This window comes from Corvus hawaiiensis, chromosome 7 (genome assembly GCF_020740725.1).
Source record: "Corvus hawaiiensis isolate bCorHaw1 chromosome 7, bCorHaw1.pri.cur, whole genome shotgun sequence".
NCBI classification, from domain to species: domain Eukaryota; kingdom Metazoa; phylum Chordata; class Aves; order Passeriformes; family Corvidae; genus Corvus; species Corvus hawaiiensis.
Genome location: NC_063219.1, coordinates 22246793 through 22272641, shown reverse-complemented (window position 1 = coordinate 22272641; position 25849 = coordinate 22246793). Strand labels below are relative to the sequence as shown.

At 33.6% G+C, this 25849-nt stretch overlaps 1 protein-coding gene across 5 annotated transcripts in view; it reads right to left on the bottom strand.

Moving 5' to 3' along the window:
- Positions 1–1179: 1179 nt before the first annotated feature.
- Positions 1180–25849, bottom strand: part of LOC125328475 (sodium channel protein type 2 subunit alpha-like) — a 70622-nt gene continuing 45952 nt past the window's right edge. For all 5 annotated transcript variants that reach the window (XM_048309210.1, XM_048309209.1, XM_048309211.1 and 2 more), the window contains 10 exons: positions 20539–20659; positions 19785–19939; positions 18616–18789; positions 14313–14435; positions 12160–12441; positions 9795–9848; positions 8460–8597; positions 6660–6764; positions 5300–5570; positions 1180–4462 (listed from right to left, as the gene is read on the bottom strand). In XM_048309210.1, coding sequence (XP_048165167.1) covers positions 3273–4462; positions 5300–5570; positions 6660–6764; positions 8460–8597; positions 9795–9848; positions 12160–12441; positions 14313–14435; positions 18616–18789; positions 19785–19939; positions 20539–20659 — 2613 coding nt within the window. In that variant the 3' untranslated portion in view covers positions 1180–3272. The remainder of the gene's footprint in view (positions 4463–5299; positions 5571–6659; positions 6765–8459; positions 8598–9794; positions 9849–12159; positions 12442–14312; positions 14436–18615; positions 18790–19784; positions 19940–20538; positions 20660–25849) is intronic.

Here is a 25849-nt window from a genome sequence, read left to right as displayed (position 1 = left end):
CTTCTCTGTGGTGACCAGTGACAGGACCTAAGGGAAAGGCTGGAAGTTATGTCAGAGGAGGTTTAGGTTGGGTATTAGAAAAAGGCTCTTCACCCAGATGGTGGTTGGGCACTGGAATAGGCTCACCAGGGAAGTGGTCACAGCACCAAACCTGACAGAGTTCAAGGAGATTTGGACAATGCCCTTGGGCAGGAGTTGGACTCAATGATCCTTGTGGGTCCCTTTCAACTCAGCATTTTCTATGATTCTGTGAAGTATGGCTTCCTTATCGCATGATAGTCCAACTCAGAGACAGCTGCAGCAGCTGCTGATGCTCAGTGTATTAGATATTTGAATAGACTGTAGTGTTACAGTGTTCCATCAGTTATTTTGTGGTTATATGAGCTATTTAATATTTAGCCAAAATATGGTTAATATGGCATAATATCCACAGACTAAGGAACACTGAAAACAAGCCAGTGCGAAATCTCCAGGAATATTGTACTTACTGTGAATTTTGAAATATAATAATATATTTTAAATTCAATAATATGATAATGTGTTTCAATGTCCTAAATTTTTCTACCCTTGAACAGCTTGATGACATCCATATTAAGTCAAGCCATGTTACCATTTAACATCCGGATATTTTGGTTATGAACACTACTTGGCGCAGTTGAGTGTCAGTGTTATCCCTTACTTGTGAGATCAAGTGAGATGGTATTTATTACTTTTGAGAATTACTGGAATAAAAAGAATCACTGCATAACTAAAACCAGCTTTTATCTGTTTGCAATGAGCCCTTTGGCTGAATGTTATATGAGACCAAACAAAAAAACTTTATTGGAGAGTTTGTTTGCATATTCAAGACTCATAAAACATGGACAGCTTTTTTAGCAGTACTGAGCAGTGCCTTTATGGCTGAGAAGGGCTCTTGAGGGTTGAGAGGACATTCTGGGGCAGAATTGTGTAGGTGTCCAGTTTTATTCCCAGAAAATATGCTGATAAACAAAGAAGTAGAAATAAATGGAGTTGGATCAAAGTTCTCAGATTTTTTTTATAATTATTTTATGTAGAAGTTAAAATGTGAAGAATAAGGTGTTTAGCTCTAGGGAAAAAGAAAGCAATCTTTTGCACCAAAGTCAGTTTTTATCTTGCTTTAACCAACAGAAGGTCAGAGACAAAGCAAAATAAACACAATTAAAAAAAAAGAAATCTTTATTTTTTGGCTCATATGTAATATTGTTTGCGTTGTTTATGATAACAATTTCCTGCATGCATTTCACCAACACATTACAAGTCAAAAGCATTTGTAAAAGAAAGTTTCTACATTTAATGTTAGCTTGTGTATGAAACACAAAATGTCCTGATGTCCTCAATTATACAAATGTGCCATTTTTTTCTTGGGAAATATTTTATTTGTACAAGCCTAGTGCACTGTGATTCAAAAAAGAATAAGAATAGACTATGTAAACAGACACTGCAGGATAGCAATGATTTAATCAACTATGAGACTTTCTCGGAACTTCTGATGCAAACAGTGCTAGAAATTCGTACATTCCCCTAATGCTTTCTTTGCTATGTCCTGTAACTATTTGGAAACAAGCTGGGTTCCAGATTTACACAATTTACTTCACATTGGAATATATGTAAATACATTATTAAAACAAGATAGTCTACAAATACTCACTTTTTTTCTCATAGTGTGATGATGTCAGTTTGGAATTACTGTGGTTAGAAAATAAGCCAAGTGAATGAGGAAAGAAATATAAGAAACAGCAATCTAAACTCGAAGACACTTTTCTTATATACAGAACTGTTGCCAAATGGTATGTCTTTACATTATTTATATATGGTAACCACATTGTCAACAGGTTTAATAGTTTGCAATATGGCCTGTACAGTCTGATTCTACACCATATAGCAGCCACTTCAAATTTAAAATGCAAAACTAAAAAAGCTCATAAATAGCTGCAAACTATTGCTTGATGATTTGAAAGAATGAGGTCTGGTTGGACAACTTGATTCACTTCATCACTGACACATGGTTTCCTATCGTGGAGACTGTGGACAGTGGAAGGAGCAAGGTACAGCAGCAAAAGCATTGACATGCATCAGTGATACTCTCCTAACTATCTATGACATAGGATACAACATGTCCTGTTGAGCTCTTGCAAATTAACCATACTGTGGTACATATCTGATGCAATTCAATGCGGCAAAGCCATTTAATTCTATGGTCAAATATGCACAACAGTATATTGTTAATATTTACATGGAAAAGGGTATTTTATGGATTCACTGGATGTTGGAGATAATGAGAGAAGACAGTAACCAAAGAATACTCCAGGAAAAAAGTAAGAGCTGTTCAAAAAAAAGAAAAAAAGGAACTCCCAGATATAATTTGGTGAAGCTATTTTTCAAGTGCAGAAACCGCACAATATTTTTTGAGCTGTAAATATTTTAACATAAACAAGAACTTGTTAATGTTTAATGATTCACATAAAAATAAGTCATTGCAGATTCCTGTAAATTAGAGGAGACTCTCCAGGCACATTAATCTGGATGCGCATAATCTCATAATCTGGATGCAGCCATACAAGTAGTTAGAATACCTCAAATTTAAGAGCAACCCTGAAACATGGAAGTTCTTAAAATCTTCAGCTTTGTGCAACGTCATATTTTTATTTATGCATGATTGACAAGTGCAGCATGTCTATGCAAATCACTTCTATCTGTTATTTATAGAGAATCTGATAGTAGAACTCCTGGTCCTCATACCTCTTTCCCCAACATAAAACCTAGTACAAAAATAGTCACATATAATAGTAAACAACCTGTGAATTAAAAAATGATAAATACACTAATACAGTTTTTGTAAAAATATGACAGATGTGGCAGTTGCATTACAAACAGTGAAGAGAATTACTGTTCTACATGATGTGGAACATAAAGTATCCTTTTGCACTCATTTCATGCTCCGTCTTCTCTATGGAGCCACCTTTTCCCTTATTCTTAGCAGTGTCAGCTGTAGTGAAAACAGTAACCTCTTGTCAAGTTTTTTACCCTGATTAACAGAGTCACAGTTTGATGATGGAGGTTCACTGTTTTGTTATAGGCACTGACCTTAAGTATATATATAATGTATATATATATGCACACACACACGCACACACACACACATATATGTGTAAAAACTGTCAGTTTGGCATAAATCTCCTGCAGGAGTCCAGTTGATGCTTCATTCTCAAAGACTGTAAACAAGTTGTCCCATTAACAAAATTCTTAGACCATTATTTTTTATTTTCCCTGATGTCTTTACCTTTGTAGTTCTTTTCTGCTTTATCTTTTTCATATTTTTCTTTGTCTGGCTTTGTTACACTGTCATAAGAGGGTGGGGAAGTTGTAGAACTCTCATCCGTTTTTTCTGGAGTGGAGTTCCCTTTTAGTTTATTAATAATTATCTCTTTTATAATGTGTCCATCTCCCTCTTTGTTTTTATTTCTATTATATAGACTAGACACTTGTTTAACTTTTAGCCTTAAAAGGTGACGTCTGTAAGCACGCTGAATGATGACAGCAGACACCTCCTCCTGTTTTCGTTTCAATGTGGTTGTAATTGGTTCATAGGAGACTTTAGAAGGATTGGCTGCCATAAACCGATCTTCCATCTGTATTCTGAGGGCGTCCATCTCCCCACTTTCCCCCAATACACGCTTTGTGAAAGCAAACAAGATGTCAAGGCAGTGAATTCTGTCACCGCTCACCATGGGCAGATCCATTGCAATAAGCTGGACTTTGTTTGGTTTTGCTATGAGAAGAGGTGGATCTAATGAAGCTGCAAAATCTGATAATTTACTATATTCTATGAATTGTGTTGCATCAGGATCAAACTTCTCCCAGACTTCATAGAACATCTCAAAGTCATCCTCACTCAAGGGTTCAGCGCTTTCTTCAGTAGCAACACTGAAGTTCTCCAAAATCACAGCGATGTACATGTTCACCACTACCAGAAAGGATATGATAATGTAGCTGACAAAGAAGAAAATCCCAACAGAAGGGTTGCCACAGTCACCTTTCACAGAACTCCCTGGATGATCTTTATGGGGGTCACAATCCGGCTCCCCACTGTTAAGGATCGGGGCGAGCAAACCATCCCAGCCCGCGGATGTGGTGATCTGAAACAGGCAGATCATGCTGTTGCCAAACGTTTCAAAGTTGAACATGTCATCAATCCCAACTTCCCTCTTGACATAGGCAAAGTTGGACATGCCAAATATGGCATAGATGAACATGACCAGGAAGAGCAGCAGCCCAATGTTGAACAAAGCTGGAAGAGACATCATCAGAGCAAAAAGCAGAGTGCGGATTCCCTTAGCGCCTTTAATGAGGCGCAGGATTCGACCGATTCTGGCAAGTCGGATGACTCTGAATAGTGTGGGGGATACGAAGTACTTCTCAATCATCTCAGCTAAGAACATACCTAGAAAAAGAAAGTGAATAATTAAAATACAATTTAAAATTAATTAATTACCTATAGAAAGATTTATTTATTGCTATCTCCAAAATAATCAGTATAGGGATTCTATGTTATAGCAAAAAATTATAGAAGTTATTACATTTTATTGAAAGCTGTTATTAAGGTGAAAGCATCTTCCTTATGTTGAAATGTTATCCTAGAGAAGGTAAATAAGTAAAATAAAGACTACTTGTGGCAAGTAGGTAGTGCCTGTCTAAACAGGTAGTTCTTAAAACAGTTGGGATGGGGAAATTTATGTCTTAGATACAGTTAATTCTTGAAGCTGAGCCTATAATCACTGCCTTTTATGAAGGACGACATTGGCTTAATTTCTGAAAATCAGAGATTTCTTTAACACATTTACATTGTATCAACACAGTCTTTCTCAGATGTATCACTCATTTGCACCTTGGGCAATCACTAGGTTTGAACTGACAAATCTGAGTTAGCAAAAGTAAAAAGAAATCTCACCCATTTCACATAATTTTCAGTTGTAGTACTGAAAGTAAATCTGTGGTTAGTTTGCATATACCACTAAACACTCCTCTTTGTACACATTAATCTAATGTGCCAAACAGTTCCGTTATGTGTTTTGATGTGGAAAATGACAGTGAATCTAATGGGAGAGACAAAAATCTTATATGCAACATTGCATATATTGTATGCTAGATAGTATGAAGATCTGAATCAACATGTAAGTCATCTAGGAAAAAGAAAATTTCATATTCAGTATCAACATACTTGAAACAAATGTTTCATATTTCTTCCACTAGTTCTTTCTTGAAAGGGAATTGCTCTTACCTACTATGGAGAGAATCACAACCACAAAATCAAAAATATTCCAGCCTATAGTGAAGTAGTAATGGCGAAGTGAAATTAATTTCAAGACAAATTCTCCAGTGAAAAGGACAATGAACACCAAGTTAATCCGGGATAAAATTGTTTCCATTTCTTTACTCTGATCATCTGTTTCTACCATCATTGTGACCATGTTAAGGCAGATGAGTATCATGATGCTGATGTCAAATACTTGTTTGGTTACAAAATCAAAGATCATGCCTTGGAATTTGTTCTGCAAACACAAAGATGGAATACAGTTTATACAGTGAAAATAATTGTCTTTTAAAATGCCAAATGAGAAAACAACTCCCTTCAAGATTTAGGAGTGCAGAGCAAGACCATTCACAATACAGGTGTTAATATAAGCCCAACACATGTCAGTTTATATCTCATCCTGTTAGGGTGAATCAAGAAGTTCACCACTGTTGGCTGAAGAGACAAGAAGGGAAACAGTGCAATAATAAGAGTAATAACAATGACAATTAATAACTGGGGTAAAATAGGTGGTGTAAATTGATAGCCAGCAAGAGTACCAGCTGAATGGAAACAAATTTTCTTATCTTTATTCTCAGATGGTTTTAGAATGCTAACCTTCTTTCTTCCTTAAATTAATTGTGCTTGGTGAGATCACTGGACAGCTTAAGATACATGTCTCAAATACACCATGACTGTAATAGCCTAGTTTTTCTTTAGTACTTAGCTCAATGTTTTTTGCCATATGTCTCTCCTTAGAAAATCTATTTTTAACCACTTGCTGCATAAGGTGCAACAAGTATTTTATTTTTTCAAACAGTGTAGGAGTTCAGTAAATAACACGAGTAATGTCTTATCTTAGAGACAAATTTATCCTAGTCTATGATTTACTCCCTAGGGCATTCTTTTATTCTGTAAGATTTTCTGCATTTGTCCTTCCTATTAGGTTACCAGTGCCCCTTTCAGTCTTCAGCAGCAAGGGCCAGTGCATCCCCGTTTCCTACAAATTCTCTCTGAGGAGAAAAACTAGGAAGTTAATTTTGTCCCTGGTAACAAGAACCAATAAATGATCCAATCAGCTGTGGTTTTCCAGGACTTAGGCAGGGAACTTTGAAGTTTATCATATTAACACTATTAAATCATTTTGTTCATACTTCAGTGTGTATGTTTTTCAACAAGTTATGAATGATCTACTCTGATGGATTTATAAAGGGGCAATTTCTACCTTTACAAGAAAATAAATGGAAAAAATATTTTCTTTCCAGACCTGTAATCTTATCTTATGGATAAGATCATATTCCCAAATGAGTATTTAATATTAGGGGTATAAAAATCAAATCACTCTTACCACTGGCCTCGGTATAGGTTTCTGTGGCTTTTTGGATCCCAGTTTTTTCATTGCGTTATAATATTTCTTCTGTTCTTCTGTCATAAATATATCCTGACCTCCAAAGTAAAAAAATAATATCAAAATTAATTAGTATCATGTCCACACATAAAACATTTAACTACAGTATGCTGCTCTGTAATATCATATTGAAATTATATTTAATTTATATAAAAAGGGAGGGGTTTTTTTCAGGTATTTAGAGTGTGGATGCTCATATACATTTCTAACACGCAGAAAAACCCCATTACTGGTGCCTTGTCAGCTTGACAGTTGAGTTTTTCCAGTGTCTTCAGGCTCACTTTTGCTGAAATGGCTAAAAGGGCTCTTGCTATACTGATGCTGTTCAATAATTTGCTGATTAGGATATGTTTAGTGAATAGGAGCGTGACTAGTGCCTTACATGTCCTATATTCTGTATAGACTTTTAGGATTACAGCTAGACAGGTCTAAAAGAGACATAACTTTGAGGGACAAGTTGTGTGAAAGGACTGTATTTGTATCTAATCTGTGGATTTTAATGGCAAAAAACCCCCCACCTTTGATATAAAAATAAGAACAGTAATTAATGTCATGCCATAACAAATTAAAACACCACTGGAATCTTGACTAACTCAAATCAGCCTTTGTTTGCAGATGCAAATGCTGCCAGTCAGATGTGCAACTGAATGACTGACTTCCAGTATAAGTAAATTGTGCTTATTGATGAATCTGAACTAAGTCAGATGGAAACACAGCGTCAAAGTCACAGTCTGCTAAATTGGCTGTCACAGCTGAAGCATCACAAAATTGATAGTAACCCCAGACATGTTTATGACTCTTCTAGGAAGCTGAAGAATATTTTCACAAGGAAAAATTTCTGTAGTTCACAATTTTCTTTTACCACAGATTCTGTCTGGTATTGCTGTTTTTTACTTAGTGATTGGAAAAAAGCAAATCATATGAAACTGCTTTTTCACGGCACACAAAAATTTAAAATGACCCTGGCATTCAAAAAACTAAGAATTGTGAGGCTTCAAAGTATTTTAAATGTGATTATTTGTGTTTTTATATTTTAAAGTTCTTTAAAACTGAACTGTATACATTATCAATACAATTATTTTAAACATACTTGTATGTCAAATGTATACAGAAACACCATTCCCTGTATACCTCTATTTTACTACTGATAAGAAATTATAGATTGTATTTGTGTCTAAAAAATTCATCTAATTTCTCATAAAAGTGTTACAAAAATAGTCCTTATGTACACACTTTTAATTTTTCCTATAAGCCTATTCATATGAGCCCTACTTGACTTTCTCTTAACTTACTGTTTAATCAGTTTGCAGATCCATTTTTCATTGTATGAACAATGCCATATTGTGTCTTCATTAAGTGTCAAGAGTTTGTAAGAATAATTAAAATTAATTTACCTTAATTTATCTTAATTCTTTAGAATAAATTGAAAAAGAAATAATTTCATGCTAGATAGTATTGCATCTAATCAAACCAAAAATGCAGGTTCACTTTTCACATCTTCATTTTAACTGTTTACACAATTTTCAAATTATTATGAACCAACTTTTCACTTGTCAAAATGCTAAAAATGCGAAATTCAGAATCACATCCACAGATTTTAGCACAGATTATCATTAAAAAATAGACACTTTATTTAAGGTCTTGAAATGACTTGTGATTTTTATTAGCCCTACAGAAATAACTTATTAATTCATTATAGCTAGTAATTCATACCAATATGGAAATATTTTAAATACTTATCTTCTTTTTTTGTTGGTTGAAGTTGTCTATAATAACACCAATGAAAAGGTTCAAGGTAAAAAATGATCCAAATATGATAAAGATGACAAAATAGAGATACATGTACAAGTTGTCCTCATACTTAGGTTGATCTTTTACCTAAAAAATATTAAAAATTTTATTACCCATGAGAATACTAGATATAAAAAATGATGTGTATAATTTAAAATTTAGTATATGCCATCTCAGATAGGAAAGCTATCCACGGCACCAATTTATTAAAAAGATCCAACACATCCATTCCAATCAATATTTGGAGAACTGGAAGCTGACAGAATTATTATTCTTATGGAATTTTTAAGTAAATGTGCCCACAGATATGTTTGTGTATGTACATATATAAAAAGTTCCTCATGTAGAAGGAAGAAGCAATGTGGGATTGAGACCAGTCATTAGTACTTAAAATTTTAATAGCAGAAATATAAGTATTTTATATTGTGTTCAGTATATTATCATGCAACAGAATCAATAAATTTTATTTTTGCCTAAATCTCCCTGGAACTTTTGTTCTTGCATGATCATTCTTACATTCATCTAGGAAAAGATGCTCTCAATAAATTTCTAGTGAATATATGTTTTGCAAAATCCATTAAATTGAGGCAAGTTTCGAAGGAATATTTTGTTACTGTCTCTATTTTTCTGGATTTCACATCCCAGCATCTGCACCTCTACAGCACAACAAGCTTGTGTGTAGAAATGCTAAAGATAATGAAACAGGATTATTTACTCTGGGAGACAATATCATTAACATGACTATTTATATAAGTTAAGCAGAGTTTTAGTTTTGTAGCCAAAATAAAATTCTAATCCCCAGAAAGCTTAACAGATGATTTTCAACCTTAAAATCTAATTGCACTTAAATATCTAGATAACATAGGTGCTCAATCTAAGGAAACAATGAAATGCACAGTTGCAAATTATAAAACTCAATTAATGTATTCCATATTTAATAACTGCATTATATAATCTTAAATTAATTAATACTCATGATTACCAAAAGAATTTTTAGAAAAACATTTCTTTGGTCTATTACATTAAAATTATCCTTAAAAAAAATAAAAAATCCAGATAAGTTAATTTAGCTTTTTCGGCTAAACAGGAGGAAGTGGGATTAATTCTTTCCAGTAAAAATTCCGAGATTAAAAAAAACCATATTGGTGCTGATAATAATTCTTTGTTGTGTGTGTAGCTGTGCTGTTGTTGGTGTAGTTGTTCTATTGGGTGTCTAGCTGTTTAAATTCAATACTCTTTATCAGAAAATAATCAACAGATGACCTTTGAAAGTTTTACACTTACATCTCGTGAATCAACAGCAGCATACATAATATCCATCCATCCTTTGAAAGTAGCCTAGAAATAAAACAAAGTTGTTTATCTTCCCCATACAAATTCATAATCTGTACAGGAACTAGATTATTTATTTATCTGGACCTCCACTTTTAATAAAATCATTCCTAAATTTTTAAATCACACTTAACAACTCAGGCATTGTAAAATATTTTTCATAGTGTTATTTTAGTTTTTTGAGAATTTTTTTTTAGGTATTCAAATAATATTAAAAATCAGGCTCTGAAAGTCTCAGCAAGTCAACAGTTTGGAGCTACAGATGAAGAATGATAGACTTAGACAGACATTAATGCTGGAGATACTTAGGTAGGATCTACTAGAATCACTCATGGCCACAGCCATTTTGTTAAGTTTACAACATGAATTGGTGCAATCAGTAATATAACTTCTGGATAAAAACCAACATGCGTCTGAATGTTTTTTCTGTGTCTAAACTGACCTGGTATTTTTAGAAATGTTTTAATCCCACATAGCTAAAAGGAATAGACTGTTCAAAGTAAAAATATACATTGGTTCATGAGAGATTTGTTTTACAGAAGACCAAAAATTGAGCTGTGAAAGAGCTGTAATTGACATCTATAAAAATTTGGCTGAATTCCTATAGAGACTTTTTTCATTTAAAGAGTGAGAAAGAACTGCCATCACTGCTCTAAGAAGGTGATTTTCATGGATGCAGAATGTCCATTTTCTAAGGAACACCAAAGTTGGTGTGACATGCTGGTTGAAAGTGTGACTGTGCGACTGTTAGCCAGGGTTTCCAGGCTTATTCACAATAAAGAAAAAAAGAGCTAAAAAGCCTGTGGAATGAACAAAGAGCATCACTCCTGAAGAGGTTCAGGAGAGGAGCCATCCCAAGAAGCATATTTCCATCTGTGCTTGCCAGAAGTAGCTTTGGTACTTTGGTACAGCTGCCAGTTTTCACAGCAGAAAACTTTCACTCTGGAAGTGTTCATCTCCTCCTGAATTTTGCAGTGCAATACCAATTTACCAAGAAGGTGTGCTTCAAGCCAGGCTTCACAGATCTTTCTGGCCCAGGAGGCAATTGCCAGCCATTTGGTGGCAATTGCATAGCACAATTACGAAAGGATCAGAGTTAGATAGAAGCAATAAATACAGGAGAAGAGTGGAGAGAAAATGTTAGTGGAGGCAATTAGATGAAGAGGTGACACAATAAATGCTCAAAGATGCCTTAATCTCTGTGGCGAAAGTAAAGGTCAGAAGGGAAGATTTGAAAAGGAAAATTATGAAAAATCAGAACAAAGAAAAAAGAGAAGGATGAAAGGTTCACAGTAGTGAAGTTGTGATATTAAAGACCAAGACTGTCTGGATGTGTGACACAGGTGACATTCATACACAGCTTCAAGAGAAGCAGTTTTTCTTATGCATCTTCAGAGGCAATGGTAGCAATGAGATCTGAAGTCAGAGAATCCGAGTCATCTTCCAGTACTACTACTCAGCACATAAGAGTCACATTGCCTTTGCAGGCAAAACATTTTAAGCTGGGTAGTAAATTTTGGAATTAAAGTCAGCTACAGGTATTGACCTGCTCTGAGATAGAAGAGACAAGCATATAGTTCTTAGATAACTTTGAATATCAGAGCTGTAATAATCTCATGACATTTCTGACATCTTTTCATTCAGTGAAGCTGTATGTTGAGTTACAGACAAGTGATTCTACAGAGTTCAATCTAAATCTTATTGCATGCTTTCTTGCTTGTGTTTTGGATCAGATTCCAGCTATCAGAAGCTCCATTCTAAGCAAGGAACCTGTAAGAGCTAAGGTCTTTATTTCTTTGATGTAAATAAAATATGCTCAGTACGTAGAATAAAGACAGTTCTAAACACAATGCATAGGATAAGGAATTGAAGGAGATATGGAATTTACAGATTTTGTATAAGTAGCAGTAATTAATGGAATGAATATGCTATGCAATACAAAAACATCTAATACTTCACAAGAATAATACTATAAGTAACATAATACTTATTTAGTGTACTATAATGACTCTTTTAAAAGCATTAAGGAATATGATAGTTCTATACTGTGCGCCACTGAAGAGATTCTTTTGCATTTTAAACTTACTGTTTTCACACTGTTATCATCATCATCATGACACTGTATTCCCTCGACTTGGAATGGAAAATTACTCTACTATCATTAACAAAAAAATTTACAAGAAACAATGTAATAGAGTTGTGTGAGCTGTAAATTATTGCTATGAAGAAATGATTCCAGTACTTAACAGTCTTTAATTACCCATTTTTCCTAGATATCTTTAAAAAGAGCAAAAAGAAAATATATACATTTACTTACTACTTGAAGCAGAGCAAGATATCCAGCTCCTACATTGTCGAAGTTGACTTTCACATTCTTCCATCGGGCACTTTGATTGCTTTTTATGAGTTCTGCACACTGAGTATAATTGTTGACATCACTGATATCAAACATCTCACCAGTTGTGGTGTTGACACAGTGATAGAATTTTCCAGCAAACAGATTTACTCCCATGATGCTGAAGATTAGCCAGAATATAAGACATACCAGCAATACATTCATGATAGATGGGATTGCTCCTACAAGGGCGTTTACAACCACCTAGTGAACAAATTAGACAAAATAGCTGCTTAGCTTATGAAAAGAAAATGAAAAATACTTTTAAAATACTTTTAAAATGTCAAAACAGTATTACTATGGGATGGAAAGTTAAAATATTACATTAAAATTTATGGGGGAAAATTTAATTAAGTTTTAATAAAATGCTAATGAGATTACAAAAAGCAAGAAATGAGATGGAAATGATGACAATGCAAAAGTCTGAAAAAAAATCAAAAAGCAAAAGAAAACCTGTTAGTAGCAAGATGGATTCTTAGAATTTGTGTGCTCTAGAGAAAAAGAGAGAAATAAATGTTAAATTCCAGCAACATAAATTAAAATATATAAATAGGAAATAAATCAGAAAAAGCTCAAAGAACAATGATGTGAAAAACTGAATAAAAACGTCTGCATGTAAAACTATAATTAGTAACGACTTTATTCTTAGAAACATTATGTATATATTGGCATCAGTGTATTTTAATATCCACATAGAATTCAACATAATAAAGGATATCTTATTTAGTCTTTATTAACAGCATCTCCTCTAAGTCTTGGTTTTAAATTGCCTGGGTCACTATAGTTGCTCTTACACTTATCCTTCTTTTTCTTTTTAATTGGCTGCATTTAATTCCCTTGAGCTACTGTGTATGGGCAAGTGGCAGTAAAAGACCAGATGAAATCCCTGGACAAAAGTTTTCTTGAAAAACATAGTATTTTTCATTTCACTGAGTTGGCCAAAAGTAGTCTAGCATCAATATCAGTTTTGCCTATTTATTAGATAGGGACTTAAAGTGTTGCTTGGATTGCAAATCATGTAAAACATAGTGGTGATGGTGATATGCTACAGGACACACTTCCCTACACAGGCAGGCGTGGCCACCTCTAGGATACCAACAGTCTTACCCAGACAGGAACCACACTTTTTATTTGGAAACTGAAGACCTGTGACTGAGCTATAAATATGTATTGCAGCACTGGGGTATTTTGAGGTGAAAGATTGAAAGGAGATTTCTCAATAACATTTTCTTTTTAATTTTTTATGTGTCAATTTCTCAGTAAGTAGCATAGTCTGCATTTTCAGCAGACAGTTTATAATAGGGTTTTTCTTGGTGGGTTTTTTTTTGGTTGCTTGTTTTGGTTTTGTCAGAATATGAAAATAACAATCTCCTCAACAGGAAGGTTTTAGCTCTCTAGGAGATGTAAGATTACAGCAGATACATTCATATGAAGTAAAAGGTCTCTAACTGAGAAAATGATTTCCCATCTCTCCCCTTCTATACTTCCAAACCTATCCTTATTTCAGGTGTCTGTTCAGAAAACCTTTCTCTAATACTAGAGCATTTACTGTGGGATTTTTTTCCCCAGGCAGGTAGACAGGAAGACACAGTGAAGCTTTCATTTCTGATGTGTCACTGTTGTCAGCTTTTTCACCTTTATTTGGTTTGTTTTGTTTTCTGGCTAATCCTGTTCCATCCTGAACCACTGACTAACTAACAGAATAGAGGTTAGCTACAGAAATTGATGAAAAAAAATGACCAGATAAACTGCAGAAGAAACCTCCAACCCCGTACTGTAAAATTTGTCATGTCCTTTTATTTTCCTAGGTCCACAAATCAATGGAAATTTTAAGTCAGGGTGCTGGGAAAACACAACTATGCATCAGTGACCAGGCAAATTTAATGAGCTCAAGGTCTAATTTCCAAATATAAGGTGTACATAGGTTGTTTGTAAGGACATGTTGAAAGGCGTTTTCCCACACATTTTTGCATGCCTTCCCATTGTGGAGTTCTCTGAAGAAAGCGTGAGTGTAACCATTTATACATTCATTTTTGTATGCATACATTTGTTCAGACTCATTCATTTTATCTCACCCTCATTCCTTCAAATCGTGACAAGGCTCTTAAAGGTCTTAAAGCTCTTAATGTCCGTAGCGATTTAATGGCACCAAGTTCAGAATAGCCCAGAGCATTGGCTATTAAACTAACCAATGAGACCTATCAAATACAGAAAAAAAAAATTTTAAAAATCGTTCTACACTGTTTATTTAAAAAGAATACAAATTCAAGCAACAAATCAACAGTGACAAGTTGTAGAATGCCACCATATTCATACTTGCTGGAAAGGCAAGAGGTCTCAAAAAGACATGGTTGAAAAAGGAATATATGCTATTAAATGTCTGTTATGGTTGGATAGGATTTAACAGTCATATGGAAGCATACTTTTGGATAAAATTTTCAGGAATATTTGAAGACGAAATAGCCATACTTTCTGTAACTTCATTAAGGTTCAACCTTCCAAACATTTAAAATTCTGAATACATTAAATTATTTTATTAACTTCTGGCAATATTTTGAATATCTACAAATGCTAATAATATACTACATATTGTAGTAACTAATTACAAATATTTGTTATAAATATTACTTGTAAGTCAAACAGTTCATAGCAACAATAACCAGGATATCTCTGAAATATGTATTGAAAGAGGTGGTACTTTCTGACTTGCCTGCCAAGTCTCTGTTATTTTTTTTAAATGTTCTAAGTATAGGAAAATATTACGGGATAGATATTAACAGCTGCTAGCCTTATAGCAGTAAGAGCTTTATTATCTACAGCAGTATTAAGCTCCTGATTCATGTTATTGGGATTTTGTTATAAGACAATCCACTTAAGTAAAGAGCAATTAATTTGCTTCTCAAATGGAACTGAGCTTTAGACAGTGTTAATATGAAAGAAATTAATTTTCTTCAAGCAGTTTTGAAGATAGGAGTGGGGAAACACCATACCTTACTCATATTTTATTCATTTCTACCACCAAAAGCATAGATTACATGTAAATGAACATAGGCATATTTTGGTCCTTGAGAAAATCCCTCAAATGTTCATTTCTGTGCCTCAGTTTAAAGAACTCTTCAAAGACTGTACAGAAATTGGCATTCACTGATAATGGTGGTAAGATTTTGCCCGTTATGTGAAAAGTTGGTTTCTTGGTTTCCTATGTTACTTATATCCATAAAGAACAATTAGATCAATCACAAACACAAGAGTTACAAGATCATGTCTAAGAAAGACAATCTGAGAGCAAACACAAATCAATTATTCATTGCTATGTTGCTATGTATATTATCTAGCAGAAAATAGTGTTTTAGTGAATTCATATTGCTGTACATTTCAACTGGATTACATGTCAGAATGTAATTCTTTCTATCAAAGGAAAGGATTAATTTATTGCTCTAATGGATAAATGGAACTTGCTGTGATTATAAGCATATTAAGAAGAAAATCTTACTGATTTTCTTAGTCTGTAACTGAAGTCTGTTCACTTACAAGAGATAACATTATTTTTTCAGACATTATATTAAATACTGAAATTAATTATTATTAATAATTATCATTAATGCAGTTTATTTGTCCTGTTATGCTACAGTGAGAGAGATATTTTTCATCCTTAGCCACCCATAATATATTCCAGAGATAATAAGACATGGAATTTTCTGTATTTTTAATAGAATATTCATTTATTCACTTAAATCAACAAGATACCCCGGCATGACAATAAACCTTAGTGTAAATACAGCACATTTTATGAATTAAAAATAAAAAATGAAACATTTTTAAAATCTCTCTGGGAGAGCAAGGTGTCCTATGAAATTGAACTCACATTAATGGCTCCTTCATTTTGTACTTTTGTCCCCAAATTTGCACTGTGCTTTAGCTATCTTTCACAAACAAGACCCCTTCTAAACTGTTAGGTAGCAGCAGCTCCTGAAAGCCTTCAGTGGCACTGTGTGTATTGGCAGTTCTTCGGTTCTGTTTGTAAGATTCTTCAATCTTGTTTGTGCTGCCTATTTCAGACTATATTCAGACTATTTCAGCTTTCTTACCATGGTGAAACTGCTCTTACACCATAAACCTTATGTCTTTTCTCACAGAAATACTGTATTTACTGGAAACAATGTGTTTTTCTCTGGAGAGTTCATATGGGATACAAAGATTTGCTTGGAATTCTATTGTATATACAGCTGTTCTGTTCTTCTCTGGTGTTCTCAGTCTTGTTAACTTGGTCTTCTCTCATCAGTTCCACCTGTTTTGTTGCTAGTATGTGAGAAAGTAAATGTCTCTCTACACTGATAAATAGATTAATCCATGCAGATGCAGTAATTTTAAGAAATGAAAATGATCTCAAAATGGTAGAAAGATATGTCTCCTAAAAGTGAAGGATTGTATATCCTCATTTGTGTTTGTCTTCTAATACAGACTACGTGTTGCAAAAACTTGTAAAACCTTTTGAAACTTAGCAGTGACAGCCCTGCTCAAGATCTTTGGCCAGGCCATACAGTAGGATTGCATGATAGTCTTAAACTGAGGTAGGCAGATGTACCAAGAGTCATCTGTCACAGTTGTAAAGTGACAGAGCTGAAAATTAGCATTTCTTAGTGTAATTATTAAAATCTAATTTGGTCACAATCAGTGAGAGTAGCTATGGCTACTTGATACAGTGAGAGACTCAGGTATGTGAGATATTAAAGGTAAAAGCCCTAAAGGACTATCTGTATATACTCTTGAATAATTTTAGAGAATGGAATTAAACAATCTGATTAGTCACTTCTAATGAAGAAAGAGACACTAGTGTTCTCACTGGCAGAAAGCCACTGAATCACACCTCTTTAAACTGCCAGTTAAAGCAGTGTAGTCTCTGCTTTTCTCTGGGAAGATAACATGAGCTCACATATTTGTTTCAAGTGCTGTCTGGTGGTGCTAAAGAAATTGCTGAGTTAGCTTTAAACAGACTAAAACATTTTTTATCACTTGCTGGAACACTGAAAATAATTCTTCAAAAGTGGAAAGTTCTAATCTTATTTAGTCATGCTTTTGTTTATAGAATTACAAACTATGGTAAAAAGTTAGCAACATAAGCTTCTTTACTTATAATGATGTATTTTTAAGTTTGAAAGCCTGCTCAGATAACAGCATGTCTGAAGCTAAACTAGGAAATATAGAATATGGCTTAGAATAATCTGTTTAGGTTTAAGTTACAAAAAGAATAATTAAAACATGAGTTGTAGTTTATCTAAAAAAAAAAATCCATTCTTAACATAATCCTGTTGAGAGGCCTCTCTACTTCATTAACATCCTCTTAGGAAAACCATTCACACTGCTTCATTCTAGATTTTCAGCACAGAGCTAGAGATTAACTGTATAACAAAACTGTCTCGGGCAGGTTAGAAAAAAAGATAAGATCACCCATTTTGAATTATGGGCCAATCTAGCTAGGTTTTTTCCTGTGGGAGTTACAAATATGATAATTTCTATATACATATGGAATAAGTAGTGATGGGACCAGGATTTATGCAAACTTCTCAAGAAATATGGTAGCATGGGCAGAAATTACTAAAAATGCACAATTGCTGTGAGACGCCATCTCTCAGTTCCACACTGAGGACATGTATAGCCAATGAAATGGGTCAGATAATGTGTGAGGCAAGAGACCAAAATATTCTGGGAGCAAAACCAACTTTGATCCCTTCCGACAACATAAGCAAGGCCTTTGCACAGAAGTATATCACAGCTGGGAAGGCAGCCAAGAAACTCTGTATTCTCTTCTATCATAAACCCTGCCAAGTCACAGCTGATTTTGCTATTGCAGATTGTCAGTCCATTAAAACTAATTATTTTTTAGATCAAATAGCCACTGTCTTTCTGTTTTCACTAGAAATGATTACAGAATAGTTTTCAGTAAGAGAGTTCTGAGAACTTAGATGAAATCTGGACCAAATGAATTGTTTCATTTGCAAAGCTGCAGTGTTTGAAGAAGATATTTGGACAATGAACTGTCTTATTTGTTAAGGAATAAGGTAACATAGTCAGAGCCCATTAAAGATAGTATGCTTAAAAACTAGGTTTTTTCCTCATAAAATCTCAAGTTTGATACATCCTTTGTATGAAAATATTAACCATGAAGAATGGAGAGACTGATAGCCAGCCATCCTTTTCCTCTTGGCATATGAATGGACTTTAAATAACACCTCCAAATCACTGCAGGCCATTACTAATGCAGTATAACCATAAAATGGGAATTATTTTTGCACATTTATAATATTAATCTAGTAGTAATGTATTTTACAACACAGAAACTTTACTACAGTCAATTTTACAGTATTAATTTGTACTTACATCAACAATCAGGAAGTCCAGCCAGCACCAGGCATTAGTAAAATATATTTGAAAACCATATGCTACCCATTTTAAAAGCATTTCCAAAATGAAAATATACGTAAAAACTTTGTCAGCATACTCCAGCATGGTCTTGATAGTTTTGCGTTGTTCAATATATATGTCTTCAAAAGCCTATAAAAATATATTCAGGTATTACTACTGTTTCACAGAATATGCATGATAAAATTATGCAATAAAGAATAAAAATAATTAGGGCAGAGGTAATATTTCCCCTTGTTTTTCTTCATTCTCTTTTTTAATTTATTTCCCATCTTTAACCATACCATGAATTGGAGCAACAGGAGCCTTGTCTGGAGTTGAAAAACAAATTTTTTAAAAAATTGTATTTTACTAATGAATGAAGAAATAAACTCACAGCATGAATTTTTATCCTCTGTACTATTATGAAAGTTTCACAGAGACACAAATCCCCCCTTTTCTTATATATCTGTTACAGATATTTATATTGTTTTCTAGAAAGCAGGTAGATCAATCAAATTTATGTCTAAAAATAAAATTAAAAAGCAATGTATTTGCTAGAATGTACAACTATGCACATTGATATTGTAGCAAATGTTCAGCTTGAGTAAAGCTGGAAAGGTGGGTAATGCAAATCTTTTTGGGTAGTGGCTGTTAGGTTTAATTTGCTTCTGCACTCTTATGTATCTCCTGCCTTCAAAATAGGAATAGAATGAAGTAATTATTCCATTTTGGTATAGTCTTTCACAAGCAAAATTCAAAGAGTGGCTGAGCCTAGGAGGGATTAAGGACTTAAACCCATGCATTTAGCTATGTATTCACAGCTAACAGTAGTCCTTTAAAGTCAAATCTCTTGACAAACATGCTGAAAATTGGCAGGCAATTTAAACCTTGAGTACCTACACTGTCTTAAAGAAAATGGCACCACTTTACAGAGGCAAGACAGAAATATGACTAAAAAAGAGCATATGAAATTTATCAAACTTTTTCAAGTTTGAGTCAAGTTTCATTCAATCCTGGAATGATGAAATGCAGGGAGTTATATACAGTTCCAAGCAAAGCAAGTCTTTCTGAGCAAAGTTTATTTTTGCTGTTGCTCCTAAAGAGATATCTAAATATTTCAGCATCTGCAATTTTGTTCTACTTACTAGTGCTCCACTGCTGACGAGAATCATGAATACAATGAAAGTCTCAAACCAGTTGTGTTCAACTATGCTGTAGCAGGTTTTTCTAAGATTCCACCAAGTTTTTCCTTTGCCATCCTCTATACTTACTTGACAACATGGAAATTTCTGCACACAACCTGCATTAGATTAAGAGATATTAGTATCCAAAAGCCAATTACTTAAAAGTCAATATTTACTCTAGTATATATTATTAGAGGCTTTAACTAATTTTATAATATTTTTTAAAATTAATCACTGAAATGCTGAATAGGATACCACATCACACAGGATGATGAATATCTGAATTTAGAACACTAATCTGGAGAGAAACTAGACAATAGTATACTTAATTATTATAGAAGTCAATCCAAGAAACACCAATATTTTTGACTGTTAGCATGTAACAGTTCCATTTGTTGATGGAGTCACATGAAAATTTATTTCTTCCAAATTCCAAGGGCCCTTTCAAATAGCTGAAAAGCATTTTATCAATAGAAAAGTTAAGGAAGTTTCTTTGTTACAAGATGTATGCAGTGGCCAGATAGATGAAGTTACTCAAAGCCTAGGGAAACCTCGTTTTTTCATCTGATTTCCAGCATTCTGGGCTAAAAGTATCTTCTTTTGATTTTTGAGGTCATGAAGGTCCACCAGATTTGAAACACTCAAGAACCTAAATAAGCCTAGTAAAAATGTCATTTTAGTAATACATCTCTTAAGTCGATAGTTATTCTACAACCTTCGGTAAAACAGGCTTCTGGTTCAAGAGCTTCTTCACTTTCAATTTCTGCTTGCTCGCCCTCTCCAGGAGGAGCAATATCAACAGTGCTGCCTTCTGATGAGCTTGATGCATTTAGTTTCTGTAAGTAAAGTTCCACAGAACAATTTTTTCTCATTAGATACATATTCTGTAAAAAATGGTACCGAATCAAATCATGCCAATCTAACTTTTGAAGAATAGCAAACTTATAAGTATGCATCACCAAAAGTAAAACCATAGACATGTAAATGGTATAGTTCTGTTTCCCAGTTTATCTTCTCATAGGGAAGGACTAAGTATAATTTGGCTACTAACCTGATCCATATATATGACTGGTGAAGTATTCTGAGTAGTATTAATACCAGAGAGCTTGCATGCACCACACTCTCAAGTTATTTCATTGTCTTTACTATTATGCTGGATTACATTGAAAACTTGTCTTAGTTTTCCTAGCAAAATGAGCTAACACAAATCTGCACATATATCTTCTTGTCCACTACATATGGTATTTTCACAAAAATACACATTATCTGGATTAAAAAGTTCTAAATTTAATGGCAAATTTTTGCACAATTTAACTTTTGAAGAAAGCACAAATTACCAGAGCTGAAACATCATCTTTGCATTCCGGTCTCCTGTGCTTATTGAGAGACCTCCAGATGTCCTTTTCATCCCAAATTTTTCTATCATTCTACTACTTTTTTTGTACAGTGAAATACTATAGTCCTTACTACAGTAAAAGCACTTCTAGATATGAAAACTGCAAGAACTGGAGAGTGATAGAAAATAACTCAAGTTAAGAAAATTTAAACTGAGTACATTAAAATTGTGATCAGGTCATACAGTTTATCGGCCATACAGTTTATCAGTCACACAAGACTGCCCATAATTTTGCCCTTTTAAGAAAGCATATTTTGAAAGGAAAATCCTGCTAAAAATGCAAACAAAAAATTCAATAATTAGACATAGCATTTGTAATTTGTTTTCAGTTGACAGTACTGTTGTAATTTTTTCTTCCATAATACTTTCTCTTTTATTGTGAAATAAGGCTTGTAATCAGAAAGCAACATTAAAGAAATCGTGGCAGTGAAATTCTTTTGATTTATCACATGTAGCAGTTGTACATAGGAATTTCAAAGGGGATGCAGAATGCACCTCTCACTTAAATACTTTAAATTGTACAGGTACTGATGTAACAAAAGGGCATTCTAGCACTGAGTAGATTTGTGCTTTTAGCTAAGCAGAACTGCTCATGTCCTTTGACCTTTGGAGGAAGGTCATGTTTAGAAAGTATGAAGACCTTTCTATACAATTTTGTTGAGAAAGTGCTTAATAGCAACTACTTTTCACATTTAGTTTTCAAGATAGTGACATTTTTAGAATATAAAAATCTCCTACTGTTCAGATTTTGCAACAAATAATAAACACGAACTTGTTTCTTGAAAGAGGCACTTCCATATATTTTCTTCTTCAGAGACACTGCTGAAAATTAAAACTAGTTATTTAACTCCTCAGTTAAAACTTAGTCTCTTCAGGAAAATGTATTGGCAGCTAAGAACTTTTTCTGCCAGAAATGAAGTAAATGGCACATACATCTTAATACAGCTTTTTAAGGAATTATTTCCTCATATTCAACTTTTACATGACATGAATTAAGTTTTAAACAAAAATCATGTTGAATGATGGATAATTTCAAGGATGATTTTCCAGAAGCTGCCTTTTGCACACACAGTATGTAGTGAATATAGGGTCACTCAGACCTCAGGTCCCATGGTTGTTACTGCATTGTGACCAAAAATATCATGTTTCACTTCTCATACTGCACTTCCTGTATGATTTCCAAAATTTGTATATGTAAAATAGTTACAGCCATGTTGCCTCTAAATGGAATAATTTTATTACTGGTCATGTAAGTCTGTGAGTCTGAGATAAAATACTGTGTAGCTCATTGTGAGAATATTTAAAATTTCACTTTCTCTATTACATTTACAACCAAAATACCCAGTAATGTACACTATATTAAACATTATTAGCATACCACCTTATTATCAACACATAAGGCTGTCTCTTTTTTAAAATTAATACTTGTGAATTAACTCTCTTACTATATATCATTGAAATACCAAGAAATAAGAAACCTTCCACTGAAATCATGGGCAGTTTCTTCATGAAATAAAACCCAAATATTGTAAAAATAATTATCTGTCACATTCAAGTTAGGAAAAGTAAAACTATTCATGGCTTGATCCATCATCATTAAATACATGACTGACTTAATAGTAGCAAGATAAAGGTTCATAGTAAGCATCCATTATAAATCTGTGAGTGCAAATTAAAAGGCAGTCAAATTTTTAACTGCATTTTCCCATGTAAACTCTGCTGCAGATAGTTCATAGTTGCTAAAAGCCAAGTGGCAGAAGTGCAATTTGTAACCAGTACAAACAAAAACTACTACAATTCTTTTCAGTAATTTTCACATAAAGCATTCTCTTCATTATTTTTCATATAATCTCAAACAACTGCATTATTAAGAGAAAAACCTCATTAGTTAACAAAACTCCTCTTCTTTGCTTGAAGACCCTAAATTAGGAAAGAACCAATACATTTTAAGTAAGGTGACGTTAATGATATTCGTTCTAGCAACAAAGCTAATAAAACTAATAGGAAGCTTGAGACACATGATGGATTAGCACAATCTTCTTATCAGCTCATAAATGTGATTATCAGCCTCTAGGACAGACCATGCCCTGTAAATATTTATTTGCATCTTCAATGATAACACATTTTCCTTTATAAGGAAACATTTGAAAGCAATTGCTTATGGTGCAGCATTCTCAAGGCCTGAATCAGCAAAACGACATGCTTGACTAGAGCAGCAGCCTGAGCAATACTGTGGAAATCACAGACAAAAATAAAAGAAATAATCAGACTACCTCAATGGGATTATATTTTTCTGAAAACAGTATTATAAATATTATTGTGTAGGATATAAAAGAAAAAATGCTTCATCACCCACCCAAATACTTGGTTAATGTATGTATAATCAGCCTCCATAATGTTCTTTCAGAGCAGTGCATCTCTTATCAACAGCTTCGATCATTAAAACAAGCTTTGACCAACAGCGTGTTAATGCGCCCATTTACAAGAAAATGCATTCACTTAAGACCCAGTCTTGCTCTCATTTGATTCTATTCTAGATTTCAACAAGAGCAAGAGCAGGCTACTGAAGTTTTAAGCTTTACAAACGGCTTCATGATTCAAGTGACAATAAAATAAAAGGATTCAGCCATTACAAATTGCCTTTAGTAATTCAGCCATGTGGTTTTATACTTTCAGTCTCGAAAGCTGCACTGTAACTGAGTGAAAAAATATAAAATAATGGAGATTGATGATTCCAAAGTGATTCTAAACTGACTTTAAATCTCAGATCTTATGATATTTGACTTTTATATAATATTAAGAATATAATTTTAAAATCTCTTTCCTTAGAGTCTTATTTGGTGTTTGAAGCATATCTTGGTTTAAAATTTAATTATTAAAATCTGAGAATTTTCAGAATACCCACCAATGTTAATTTTTTTGGCATCTCTGGGCAATTTAAACCAAAATATGATAAAGGTAGATCATGCTGCACTATAATCAAGGGTACAAAATGAACCACTTGGTGATCCTTTTGAAGCCAGTAAAACTCTGCCTGAAGGAAACAGTTTTCAATCCTGCTACAGGACTGAAATCTCAATCCCCCCAAAATTTTGATGCCTAGTTTTACTAGAATAATTTGACCTCCTTAGTTTCATGTAACTTTGGCTCCTGTGCAATATTTGCTGTTCCTATTCCTGAAGGCTCTGCCAGTACTCATCAATGGAGGGCATGTTTGCCTATATTGAAAAACATTCCTAGGGTAAATAGGTATATGTGCAATTTTATAAAAATTATGCTGACTACTGTGTAGTCTTGCTAATTCACACAAGTAAGTCCCCCAAATCATTTACGGAATGCTATTGTGAAACACATTCTAAATACCACTATTTATAAAGGCATTTAAGAAAAGAGGAGTTGTAAAATGTTTAGCTTTTCAGAGTTCTTTAAGGCAAGTTATTAGCTAAGTATAATTTTAGCAATTATAAGACTGTTTGCTCTTCTTCCAGTTTATAAAACTCAAGATATGCACTGTCCAAATGAATAGAGTGTAGTTTGTAGCATCTTGAAGATCTGCATTACAGTGCATTGCAGATTTAAAAGTGTAACTGTAATTTTTACACAAGTAGCTACTGTGATAATTCAAATATTATCCATTAAGGGGATGAAGTCGTGGCAGAAATTATTTCAAAATCACTTTACACATTTCACACATTTCATTAAATATTTACATTTATAAGGGCTGAATCAAAAAGGGTTGTTTTTATTTTTTAAAAACTATGCATGCTCCCTTTTTCTTTGGCTTCTTTAGCATAAAACATTCCAGTACTTTTATGATCCATACTTCAAAACCTGAAGAGCATGCAGGTATTGCTAAATACTGTATTTAAATATTCAGAAAAACCATTAGCCGAGTTAAAAAATACATGTTGGGTTTGCCAGTCCCACCTGACCATGCTGTGATGTGAATCCCATAACTCAGCAGAGAGCAGCTGTGCATGTTTCTACTCTTGCAATGGATAGGGAAGGTACATAGCTGAATAGCATGCAGGCCAGTCAAAATCCATTAAAAAGTGATTATATATATATATACATATATATGTATAACTTGCTTAGGTAACCTGTGTGAAAGTGGTGACACGTTGCTCTACCTGGTTAAAAAGCACCAGAGCTGCATTCTTGATTGCTCCAGCTTGGTTTTACCCCTGTGAGAAGTAAGAATGGTAGGTAGTGAAGTTCAAGACACAGGATCACTAGTTTTTCTCTTTTTGGAATCTCTAATTCAAACACGGCTTTAACACAATTAAAACATAATTATTAAATATTTTATTATTCGCTGGAAAAAGGGAAATACATACCACCTGAAATGTTAAACAAAGTTTTCTAAGAACTTGTTAGTTTATTTTAGAGAAATTAGAAATATAGAAGCTAGAACTACTAATCTGCACACAAAAATTGTGATTCATAAATAAAAATGGAATGAATAAAATTAACAAAGACATTATTAGCAGATTTGGAAACTATTACTGTATTTATATAGTCCTTAATGCTTATTAATGAAAATTTTAAGGGATTTTTTGTTTGTTTGTTTCATGTCCTAGTCTTCATTTAATTGACTATGTGATTATCTCTTTTATTTGAAAAATATGTA